This window comes from Gadus morhua, chromosome 4, assembly GCF_902167405.1.
Source record: "Gadus morhua chromosome 4, gadMor3.0, whole genome shotgun sequence".
Classification (NCBI taxonomy): domain Eukaryota; kingdom Metazoa; phylum Chordata; class Actinopteri; order Gadiformes; family Gadidae; genus Gadus; species Gadus morhua.
Window position 1 is genome coordinate 39,359,276 of NC_044051.1, and position 12,500 is coordinate 39,371,775.

Below are 12,500 nucleotides of genomic sequence, written 5' to 3' on the forward strand. Positions count from 1 at the left end.
TAGCTGCTGTGCTAGCTAGGGGTTAGGGGTATGGTACCTAGCGGCTAACTCTGTGGAAGTTGGTGGTTAGCGGTATGGTGGCTAGCGGTAATGGAAGCTAGTGGCCCAACACAGGTAGCTAGCGGCTAGCGCTGTGGTAGCTAGCAGTTAGCGCTGTGGTGGCTAGCAGTTAGCGGTAGCGGTACGGGAGTCAAGGGTCTAGCGCTATCCTAGCTAATGGTTCGAAGCTCAGATAATTTCTCGTGGTTACCGGTACCATAGTGTAGCAGTTAGCGCTACGTAAGTGTGATTGTTAGTGCTTAGCTCTACGGTAGCTAACGGTTAGCAATACGGTCGTGTAGCTGAGGTAGCAGTAGGGAAGTACTTATACAGAAATCAGGGTCAACCATGCAATGCATTTACCACCAGGTCGGGTTCAGTACGTGGTGAGGTGCCTTGCTCAGGGACGGTCGCTCAGTGGATCAGAATAATCAAAATATTAACCATTTCTGAGGATGCAGAGAAACGCTATTTGCGTTGCTCTGCTCGTCATTTTAATGCTGAGTTCTCGCAGACGTCTTCCGGAAGCTCTGCGATGGGGCAATCAACAAACATGTCATTCCATCTGCTGGGAGGAAACAACATTCGAATGTCAGAAAAAGCCAACCGTTTTGTAGTAACAAGTGCGAGTTCTGCGCGTGCTGAAAAAGGCTTCAGTGTGTGCGAGCCTTCAGGGTGTGAGAAGCGTACACCTAGTGGCAGATGTCCACGGATGACTGACGTAGGAGTCGATTGGAAGGCACTCCGGAATATGGTAGAGGCCCTTGACTCTCTCTTTGGGAAAAGCATCTGTGATTTTTGGAGTAGCTACGATTTACATAAAAAATAGATTAAAGTGCAAAGTAAATGTAGGTGCAAGTGTTTTCCTTTTTGTGGGAATAGTTCTGTGTGGAAAAAACCGACCGCCCAATTTCCCGGGTTGAATGAAAAGTGATGTCGGCCATTTTGTGTGTTTGTTTACACAAATACACACCTTTCCCTTTCATAGAAGACTCTGTTTGCATGTTCTCCTTCAGACGTCCACCAGCCAATCAGGAGGAAGTGCCAACGCCGCCGCAGCTAATGGCTACCAGGACGCTAGCTCCCACGCAGCCAATCAGGTACATTCAGGTGACCTCCTCCGCAGCGTACGGCAACAACAACAACAGCAAACCGAGCAGCCCCCCCCCCTCCGCCCTTCCCCCCTCCTCCCTCTGCTGAGGAGGCGGGCCTCCGACCCCGTTCCCCACGGTAACCGGCGGCGGGGGGGGGTTGCCGGGGAAACGCACACCAGGTACACCTACGGCCTCGGCCAGGGCCAAACCGCCTCTGGTACGGCACAGCCGCGTCGTCATGACGACGTCGGCCCCCTGGCGCACAGCCATACGTGGGGCAGCCTGCACCGGCCCGCCGCCGCCGCCGCCGCCACCGGGAACCTGAACCGGGACGCGACACGCCCCCACGCGCGGTCGCGCACCCCGGATAATGGGGGCCGGCGTTCGGCCCTGCGTGCCGGGCAAGCCCCCGGCGACGGGCGCGCCCGTAGTGGCGATCGTGGGCGGGACCCGGTCGCGCCCGATCAGAGTTACGCCGACAACATCCGGGCCATGGCGGACCAGATGTACGGGGACCCCCCACGCCACGTGCCTGCACGTTGTCACGGCAACCAAAACACCGGCAGATGCGAGGACGTGCGGGTTCATGGGGACACACAGGGTTATGGGGACAGACGGGTTTATGAGGACAGACAGGGTTATGAGGACAGACGGGTAAATGGGGACACTCGGGCTTATGAGAACACAGAGGCCTATGTGGACAGACGGGTTAAAGGAGACACACAGGCCTATTTGGACAGACGGGTTAATGGGGACACACAGGTTAATGGGGACAGGCGGGTTATTGGGGACACACAGGTTTATAAGGACAGACAGGGTAATGGGGAAACGCAGGGTCATGGGAACACAAAGAGTTATGAAGACACACAGGTTTATAAGGACAGACGGGTTAATGGGGACACACAAGCTTATGAGGACGGACGGGTTAAGGGGGACACACAGGCCTATTTGGACAGACGGGTTAATGGGGACAGACTGGTTAATGGGGGCACACAGACTTATGTGGACAGACGGGTTAATGGGGACACACAGGCTTATGAGGACGGACGAGTTAAAGGTGACACACAGGCCTATTTGGACAGACGCGTTTATAAGGACAGACAGGGTTATGGGGAAACGCCGGGTCATGGGAACACAAAGAGTTATGAGGACCGATGGGTTTCAAGGGTTCATGAGGACGCAAAGAGTTATGAAGACACACAGGTTTATAAGGACAGACGGGTTAATGGGGACACACAGGCTTATGAGGACAAACGCATATATAGGGGAACCACCGTAGACTATGAGGACTCTCGCAGATATCAGGACAGGCCGGTGTATGGGGACACACAGGTTTATGAGGACAGACCGGGTTATGGGGACACTCGCATAAACAGGGGAAGCCCAGATTATGAGGATTTACACAGATATCAGGACAGGCCGGTTTATGGAGACACTCACCGATCTCGGGCAAAACCAGAATACGAGGACTCGTACAGATACTGGGACTCGTACAGATACCGGGACTCACAGCGTTGTGAGGACATGCAGAGGTTTTGGGACATGCCGGATTATGGGGACACAGCAGATTATGAACACACATACAGCCACAAACACGGGTACAACGACGCACATAACTATACGCACAACCAGGCACTGACTAAACACCATTACCTCAGAGTCTCCAGTGGACTCTGATGAGGTGTGTGTGTGTGTATGTTTGTGTGTGTGTGAAAAGTCAAAAGTAGATTCAGTGGGTTTGCATGTATATAGTCACCAGGGCTGATATTCTTTGAATACACAAACTTTTCTCTTTTCCCAATTAATTTCCCTGTTTAAATTCATGAGTACTTTTGCACTCATTAATAGATTAACTGTTAATAATCTGTGTGTTGTTCACTGGCTTGCTTGCATACTGTAAACACCCCTTTCAAACTGTCTTTTTCTCTTGAACTGATAACTTTTCTTCGGTGTATCTTTTATATTTTTCTTCACTTTTCCTGCTTGTTTGGTTTGGTTTTATGATTTGACATTTTTACAATTAGCAACTTCCTATCTCTGTCTGACCTGGCTGTTTAAATAAAAAACACTGGATTGCCTCCTGCATGCTTGTCTCTTCTGCCTTCTTCTCTGAATACCGATTGGGTTGCTTTTCAAAATATCCTCCGCATTCTCACACTTTCTGCTTTAATAAATTGCTTCTGGAATCTTTGGTTATCCCTCCATGTTACAGAATGTGTCTTCTTCTTATCTTTAACTCCTTTCATCGCCTGCTTCCTGATCTGTTTTGTCTGCACTACAAACGGCTGCTTTTCCACCTAGCTTATTGGGAGTTAGGAAGCAAAAGCCTCTGCTAGCGTTTTGCTAGCATTTGCTGCTAATTATAGAAACATTAGGCCCATTTCGACTACAATGTTCATTGACGTTCACAAATGGCTTTAAGTGTCACGTAAACACTTTAAACATCTATGATTTGTATTATTGGAACCGAAAGTTTCATTCACAATATGTATATTAATTAATAATTAATAGAGTGCTTAAAATCTTGTCTTCAGTTAAAATAAATGCCCGGAAAAGCTCCAAATTAAATCTATTAAAACAAATCCTCTGACGGGGATGTAGAATAAATGCTGGGAATAGAAGACAAACGCAACATCCTTTGCTTCTTAGACAGAAAAAATGGACGTTCCTTGGTTTGGCTCATCACACTCAACGGTGGCAATTCAGGGTGTGTGTGTGTGTGTGTGTGTGTGTGTGTGTGTGTGTGTGTTGGTGTTTGTGTTTGTGTGTGTGTCTTTGGGTGCCTGCATGTGCGGCCACACAATGAATGTCGCTGAGCTTCCTATCGAAGCATCTCCATCTCTTTCATGCCTCTTTGTGCCTGTGCGTGTGTGCGTGTGCGTGTGTGTGCGCAGAGCCCAGTCTGTGATCAAAGGCGATGGGTAATCCATCCAGTCCGGTCTCAACGGGCCCCTTTGCGTTCAACTCAACGGACTACAATCTCCGTCTTTCATTTTTTTTATTCAGATCTAACGACACCCCTACTCCCCCGACCCCCCCACCTCCCACCCTCCCCTCCGGCCTGCCTCCCCCGTTTACTTCCTCCCCCTCCCCCGAGTTCAGTCTCTAAACGCAGTCATTAGTTTGCATAATCAAACATCCTACAGCGCCGACGGAAAGAGCGCGATAAACGCTACACTTGTTTGAGGATATTAATTTTGTTTCCGTCTATATATATTTATTTATATTTATGAGGTTTGGACGGGAGCCCTATTGGGATCAGAGCGAGCGATGCGCGGAGATCTATAAGAAGCGATCGCAATTAGACGAGGAGGGGGACGCGCCAGCACGGTTAATCGCCCGGCCGCCTCGGCCAAGTAGCGTCGCAACCTTGAACACTCGGGAAACTTTTAACCGCGGCTTGCCAACGGGCAGGAGGAAAATAAAATAAACTGCCAAGTAAGGCGGCCCTCGTAGATAGAGACGCTAGGGGAGAAGGGGAGGGGTCTGTTTTAGAAGATGTGCGTGCGTGTGGGGGGGGAGGGGGGGGGGGGGGGGGCAGTTGGTTGATGTCGCTGAGGAGATGAAGGAGGGGTAGGTGGAAGGATTTGAAAGGGGGACGGACGGAATGACAGAGAGATGAGCAAGCAGACAAGCTGACAAAGAGACAGACAGACAGGCCGACAAAGAAAGATAGATAGACAGACAGGCCGACGAAAAGGAAGACAGACAGGCCGACGAAGAGACGGACAGACTGGCCGACGAAGAGACAGACAGACAGGCCGACAAAGAGAGAGACAGAGGGGCCGACAAAGAAAGATAGACAGACAGGCCGACGAAGAGAAAGACAGACGGGCCGATGAAGAGACAGACAGACAGACAGACAGACAGACAGACCGACGAAGAGACAGTCAGACAGGCCGACGAAGGGAAAGACAGACAGGCCGACGAAGGGAAAGACAGACAGGCCGACGAAGAGACAGACAGGCTGACGAAGAGACAGACAGACAGGCTGACGAAGAGACAGACAGGCTGACGAAGAGACAGACAGGCTGACGAAGAGACAGACAGGCCGACGAAGAGACAGACAGGCCGACGCAGAGACAGACAGGCCATCGAAGAGACAGACAGGCCGACAAAGAGACAGACAGACAGACCTGATGGATTGGAGGAAGTGATAGAAGTGTGTGTGTGTCTGTGAAGGAGGTGGTGTTAAAGTGTGTGTGAGGGGGGGGGGGGGTGGTGGGAACGCTGTCATCATGACATTGACGAGTGCAAAAGAAGCTGTCAGAGGCAAATGCAAATCGCTCATACCTCAAACACACGTACACACACTGACGTACACATATGAGAGCGCACGCACACACACACACACACGGCAGGCAGGCCGGCCGCCCGCCTCTCTAGCGTGTTATCTCCCGTAGCATGATGGCGGCGGGTGTAAGGAATGACACGCCAGGTGCTAATGACACCCCTGGGACACACACACACACTCACACACACACACACACACACACACACACACACACACACACACACACACACACACACACACGCACCACCTCTACCGGTGTTTGATATGATCACTACACGCGCTCCATTCTGTCATTATCATACGCATCGTCTCGTTATGTATTTGTGTGTCTGTGTGTGTGCGTGTTCATATAGGTGTTGTTGTCGGCGGGCTTCGTATGGAGATCATCTTTGGGGGATATGTATGTGGGTGAATAACTATATATATATATTTGTGTGTGTGGGGGGGAGCTTTCATCCCCCCCCAACCCCTAACCCCCCCAAAGCACCATCACCGTCTCTCATCAGCAAGCCGGTCCCTCTCCCTCCATCACCCCCTCCCTCCCCCGTCCCTTGGGGGAGAGAGGGGGTAGTGTTTGGAGAGGGAGAAGGGGAAGGGGTCCTTTGAAGCCGAAGATGGCTGTCTGATTACGTGCCCGTCTGCAACACTTAAGATTATCTGAGTGACCGCATGCTTAACTCTCACATCAAGAGGAAGGTGTGTGTGTGTGTGTGTGTGTGTGTGTGTGTGTGTGTGTGTGTGTGTGTGTGTGTGTGTGTGTGTGTGTGTGTGTGTGTGTGTGTGTGTGTGTGTGTGTGTGTGTGTGTGTGTGTGTGTGTGCAATGAATGAATAACTAAAGACAGACCCTTGGAACAGGATGATGCATCTGTGTTTTGGTTTGGGTTGTACGAATTATCTTTTTCATAAAATTATTATTATATGCATTCACACTTCATTTAAAGTCTCATGGAGATTTCAAAATGGTGAACGCCATTGTTGAAAATGTTGTGTGTTTCATGTTGTTTCATGGCCACGTAGCAACATTAAACCAACATTTGCAACAATGGCGTTCACCATTCTGGGTTCCACATCCTTTAAGGTTGATACATATGATGTATGATGTCTACATTTACATTCAGGGCATTTAGCAGATGCTTTTATCCGAAGCGACATACAATAAGTATATTTATCAGAAGAAAGGGAATCATAATATCGCTGTTGCTACAGTAAAGATACGCATGTACTTTTAATCTAGTGCAAAACTACATTGTGTTTGTAATTTTTACTTTTTATTTTATTTGTATACTATGTATGGAGCTGTATTATTTGTAGTCAATGACCTCTGTGTCTCCCGATGCGGCGTTCATGTTCACTCTAACTTTGTTCTGTTCTGTACAATAATGCTGATGAACCCACTGTTCCACATTCAATTCAAACACTCAACAACCACACTAAAATGGCCTAGATCATTTCCATTTTCCATTTTACATTTAGGGCAGTTAGCGGATGCTTTCATCCAAAGCGACTTACAATTTGTCAGAAGAATGAGAAGCAATATATCTCTGTCGGTGCACTAAAGATATTCATAGAAACAAGTACTAAGCATTTACAATTGCTAGCTTAACCCTTTCCCTGTATACTTCGAAAAAAAGCTAGGACGCTACACAATGCTAAGTACTATTTTGAAGTGCCAGATCACTTTGTTGAGGATCGTATAAGACACACAACCACATGTAAAACCCCCAAAAAGTGGTTTTGGGTTCACGCGCTCTTTAGAGGTGACATATTACACCACCAGATTTGAGTGATGGGTGACATGGTGATGTATACAGGATAGATTAGAGCAGGGGTCTCAAACTCAACTTACCTGGGGGCCACTGGAGGTAGAGTCTGGGTCAGGCTGGGCCGCATCAAGTATTCCACAAAAAAAAGTAGCACAACTGACCCAATCTAAGTAAATGATTGGGCTATAATAGGATCACGTTGGCTATGTAATCGCTGACGACAGGGGACATTTCATAGCGGTTGGTGGAAACCGGGAGATTCTAGTGTCCTTTGGCTTTGGCTTTTGCCAGATGTCCAGGCAAAACCGGGACATCTGGTCATCCCTATCACAAGCGATAAAAAAAAACGTGGATAAATGTGCGTTTGACAACAACGCGCGGGCCGCACTAACACAAAATTTTAGTAGGGGGCCACAAAATAACATCCCGCGGGCCTCAATTGGCCCCCGGGCCGCGAGTTTGAGCCCCCTGGATTAGCGGATGGGATGGCGAGTTTGAGCCCCCTGGATTAGCGGATGGGATGGACAGTGCTAAAGTCCACTGGTCGACTGTTCTACCCAGCATACACCGAGGTGGGCGTGCCCACGTGGGATGTCGTCATGACTAAACACACTCACACCCGGTGTGTAACGTCTCACCTTTACACTCTCTCTCCCAAAGTGAGGTCTCAGGGTCAAAGTTCATCAGGGTAGCCCTGACCCTCTTCCTAACCCCTCCTCCTCCTCCTCCTCCTCCTCCTCCAGGTGTTTGAGGAGCCCGTCTCCCTGCCAACCAGGGGCCCCGACGGGCCCCACCCCCCCCGCCAGGGGCCGCTGCGGGGGCCCTCAGCCTACTCGGGCCCCCCGGGGTCGGACCCCCGGCCCGGGGGGCCGTCGCCGTCGCCACAGAGCGACGGGTACGAGTACGGGAGGCCGGCGAATGGTAACTATGGGAACGCACACGCGCGGTACACACACGCGCCAAGACGCATACGCAAACACAGGAGCACAAACAAAGTGTGTGTGTGTGTGTGTGTGTGAGTGGTTGTGCACGTGCACAAGCTATTCCACTGCAGACACATAGACATCTTTTGCACGGCGTCGATAGTACACAAAGGTCACGTGGAGCCACGGCCCGCGTCTAAACGCTGCCTTTCAACAGCTCTGCATTAACTCAAAAACGACACAATAAAAGCGGAACATTAGCATATCACTTTTAACAAAATAAAAGCGTGGGGGAAATGAATAAAAAGCTATTTTATTTTTCGCTCATTGTCTGTCGCTGTCATCCTCGCCGGCTGCATATTTATGACGAGAGAAAAGCCAGTCATTAGCTTGGATATCCCGTCTTTTTTTCCCACTCGCTCTCTCCGACGCGACGCTCTCTCGCTCGCTCTCTCGCTCTCTCTTTTTTTTTTCTGAGTGAAAGCACTGACCTTGGAACAGTAAGCTGATGAAATGACGCCTAAGTGAGCATGATTTGCATACGGGAAAACGAAATAAATAAAACGTACGTGGAAGGGAGAGATGGGGCGAGGGGTGGTGGTGGAAACATAACTGTTTCATATTCATTCTTTTAGCGACTTTTTTTCTCGATCTTCATCGTCTCGCTCTCGTTCCTAAACTCCCCACTCCCCCCCCCCCCGTCTCACTTATATGAGGGACAAATCTTTTTATCCTAAGATTTTGTCGCTCGTCTTTGCGGAGTAAAGTGAGAATCTCAAACAATGAGTTAGCGGCTTCCTTGTTAGTGTCGCCCCCGAAAACAAAGACTTTACTGTTGGGGGAGGGGGGGGGGGGGGGGGGTTGAAATTATGCACGTTTTAAATATCTCGCACGGGAGGGGGGGGGGGTGGGGGGCGACTTGTGGTTTATGGAAATGTTGGAAGGGTGTCAGTAGCGGGAAAGACTGAGTTGTGGTTTTTATGTGTTAATGAGTTTTTCGGCTATTTCGGTTTTTGTTTGTATGGGGAGATGGATTTGCATTTGCAAAGTAATGCGTTTTGAGTCTGGGGTATTCCGTGTTTGTGTTTGATCCGAGTTATTGTGTGTGTGTGTGTGTGTGTGTGTCTATGTGTGCGTGCGTATGTATACGCGCGTGTGGATTATTTCATCTGGCCCTATTGCTGAAGCTATGGGATGGTATTGATCGAGGTCATTTCCCCGGTATAACGCCTGCATTATCATAATTCCCTTCCCTGCAGTGTCCTTTGCCCCTGATCGGGTTACCAGAGGTGAGGGAGAGTGCCGCAGAGCTAATTATGAAAATTCTGACATTAGAGCCAAGAATAAGTATTCCGAAGAAAAAAAAAAGACATCAAATAATTATTATCACATGAATATGCATGGGACTCTTCCATTAAAAATGCATTTTTAGAGTTCATTGTTATGGAAATGTAGTTTTTATTCAACAAGTTCTCACAGAAATTAATGGAACAAAAGTTTTTATATTTTTTTTCATTATCATTCCAGTCTTGATTATTCGTTGATTTTTCTCTTTTTTTTCCAGCTGGTTCTTACCCGCAGAATGGCGGTCGCTATGACGATGACTTTGATGATGAGGAGGAGGCGGAGTTAACCCAGGCCTTCCCTCTGCACCCCTCCCCCGGCGCCGTGGCGGAGATTAAGAGACAGCTGCCTGCCCCGCCCCACAGGTACACACACACACACACACACACGCACACGCACACACACACACAATACTGGAACACTCACTCCTCAATAAAGGTACACACACACACACTCAATTCAGGAACACACACACACAGGTACACGCACACTCACTCATTCACTCAATACAGTTACACACTCACCCAATCCATAAAGTTACACACTCACTGACTCACTCACTCAATACAGGTACAAACACACTCACACACACACACTCAATTCAGGAACACACACACACAGGTACACACACACACTCTCTCACTCAATACAGGTACACACACACTCCCTCACTCAATACAGGTACACGCGCACAGACACACTCAATACCGGAACACACATGCAAAGGTACACACACACACACACACACACACACACACACACACACACACACACACACACACACACACACACACACACACACACACACACACTCAACACAGGAACGCACACACACACACTCAACACAGGAACGCACACACACACTAAACACACAGTCAAACATGAACAAACACACAATATCCCTTGCTCGCTCACTTCCCTCACTCACACAGTTAGACACACACCCGCAACGCAACGCACACCAATAAATACACTCTGGTCCCGGACTGCGCCCGGAGCCGGTCCTCCACCGGCGACGTCTAACGGCTGCTGAGGTTGTTCTGGTGTCGTTTGCCATCGGTTTCAGATTGTCCTTGAAGCAACAGCTGCTGTTTTCCCTCCTAATATTTAATCGTTTAGCGATCGCTTTTCATCAGGAGCGACCGGCAGTGAATACCAAGAGGTGTCACTCAGGAGACGGTAGAGAGGGGGGGGCGGGGCTTCTGGCTCAAGGAGGGCTACGGGTTAGCCGGCAGACACCGGGGGAATCAAACCCAGTGCCACTCGAGGTGTCCGCGCCCTAAACGTCACAAGCGTCCTGCACCTTAAAGATGCTGTGTGGGAGAATTAAGAGCTTTTATTTGAGTGTTATCGGTTAGGAATACACTGAGCCAGACGTTGCTATGAGCTAGTGAACCTCGCTGCGTGAATATCGTTTTTTTTGAGGCGACTGCGCCTGACTCCGTACGAGACCGTTTAGAAATAAGCTAGCTCCCGCCTCGTTTACGACCAATCAGGGAAGAGGTGCCCCCATTGGTTCGTGCAACCCTTGGATAAAACGAAGGGAGGGAGGGAGCAAAGAGGAGGGAGGGAGGGAGGAAGGAAGGGAGTCATGAGGAGGGAGGGAGGGAGGGAGGGAGGGAGCAAAGAGGAGGGAGGGAGGGAGTGATAGAGGAGGGAGGGAGGGAGGGAGGGAGGGAAGAAACAGAGAGGGAGGGAGGGAGCAGGGAGAAAGGGGAAGCAGGGAGGGAGGGAGGGAGAGAGGGAGAAGAGAGGGAGGGAGGGAGGGAGGGAGGGAGGGAGGGAGGGAAGAAACAGAAAGGGAGGAGGGAGGGAGGGAGCAGGGAGGGATGGGGCAGAGAGAGAGGGGGGATGTTTGTGGGTGTTGTTTGGTTTCATAACTTTGCTCTATTCTCTACAGTCGCTCTGAGTTGATTTAAAGTCTGAAAATAGAAGGAGTGGACGGAGGAAGGGCAGAGCTTTATCAACAGAGCTGACCCAGGGATCTGTTGGTGTGTGTGTGTGTGTGTGTGTGTGTGTGTTCTCAGTGAGGACGAGACGGGCTCCTTTGAGGAGGAGCCGGCCTACAGACTACCGGACCGGGACCCCGACCTCCTCAGCCCCCGCAGCCGCGCCTCCAAGAGCATGGACCTGGGTCAGTACTGAGCGCACACGCACACGCACACACACGCATACACACACACGCACGGACGCACGCACGCACGAACACACACACGTACAAGCACACACGCGCAAAACACGCACGCACACATAAACGTACACATACCCATAACACGCGTACGCACACGCGCACATGCCCGCGCATTCGCGCAAAATGGACGCACTTACAAGCACACGTACACACACGTTTTAGCTAACGCTCACGCACACACACACACATGCACACGGTCACCGGCACAGGCAAAGACACACACGCGCGTTTAAGCTAACACACGCCCAGGACCACGCAAACGCCCACACTCGCACGCACGCACGCACACACACATACATTAAAGCTAGCGCACACGCAAGCACACACATGCACGAGCTCACTTACACAGGCAAAGACACCCACGCACGCGTAACGCTCATGCATTTTAACACACGCACGCACGCACGCACACACACACATAGGAAGACTCACTATCATTCTGAAAGAATTAATAGCCTGTGACCCGGGACCTGCAGCCTCGTGCCAGTGTTGGCCCGCCTCCCGTCTTAGTCCTCGTCCTCCTCTCCTTCTGTCCAGATCTCTTAACCTCCTCATCTCCATCTGTGTGTGTGTGTGTTGCCTCCTCCTCCCTTTACACAAGTCTCCTTATCTCTCTCTCTCTCTCTCTCTCTCTCTCTCTCTCTCTCTCTCTCTCTCTCTCTCTCTCTCTCTCTCTCTCTCTCTCTCTCTCTCTCTCTCTCTCTCTCTCTCTCTCTCTCTCTCTCTCTCTCTCTCTCTCTCTCTCTCTCTCTCTCTCTCTCTCTCTCTCTCTCTCTCTCTCTCTCTCTCTCTCTCTGTGTGTGTGTTGTGATCTCCCTCCCTCGCTCTCGGCCTCTCCTTTACTTTCTTGC

At 50.2% G+C, this 12,500-nt stretch overlaps 1 protein-coding gene across 3 annotated transcripts in view; it reads left to right on the forward strand.

The window, feature by feature from the left end:
• Positions 1-12,500, forward strand: part of pard3ba (par-3 family cell polarity regulator beta a) — an 88,674-nt gene that overhangs the window by 72,825 nt on the left and 3,349 nt on the right. For all 3 annotated transcript variants that reach the window (XM_030354786.1, XM_030354787.1, XM_030354788.1), the window contains 4 exons: positions 1,056-1,139; positions 7,935-8,112; positions 9,679-9,823; positions 11,486-11,592. In XM_030354786.1, coding sequence (XP_030210646.1) covers positions 1,056-1,139; positions 7,935-8,112; positions 9,679-9,823; positions 11,486-11,592 — 514 coding nt within the window. The remainder of the gene's footprint in view (positions 1-1,055; positions 1,140-7,934; positions 8,113-9,678; positions 9,824-11,485; positions 11,593-12,500) is intronic.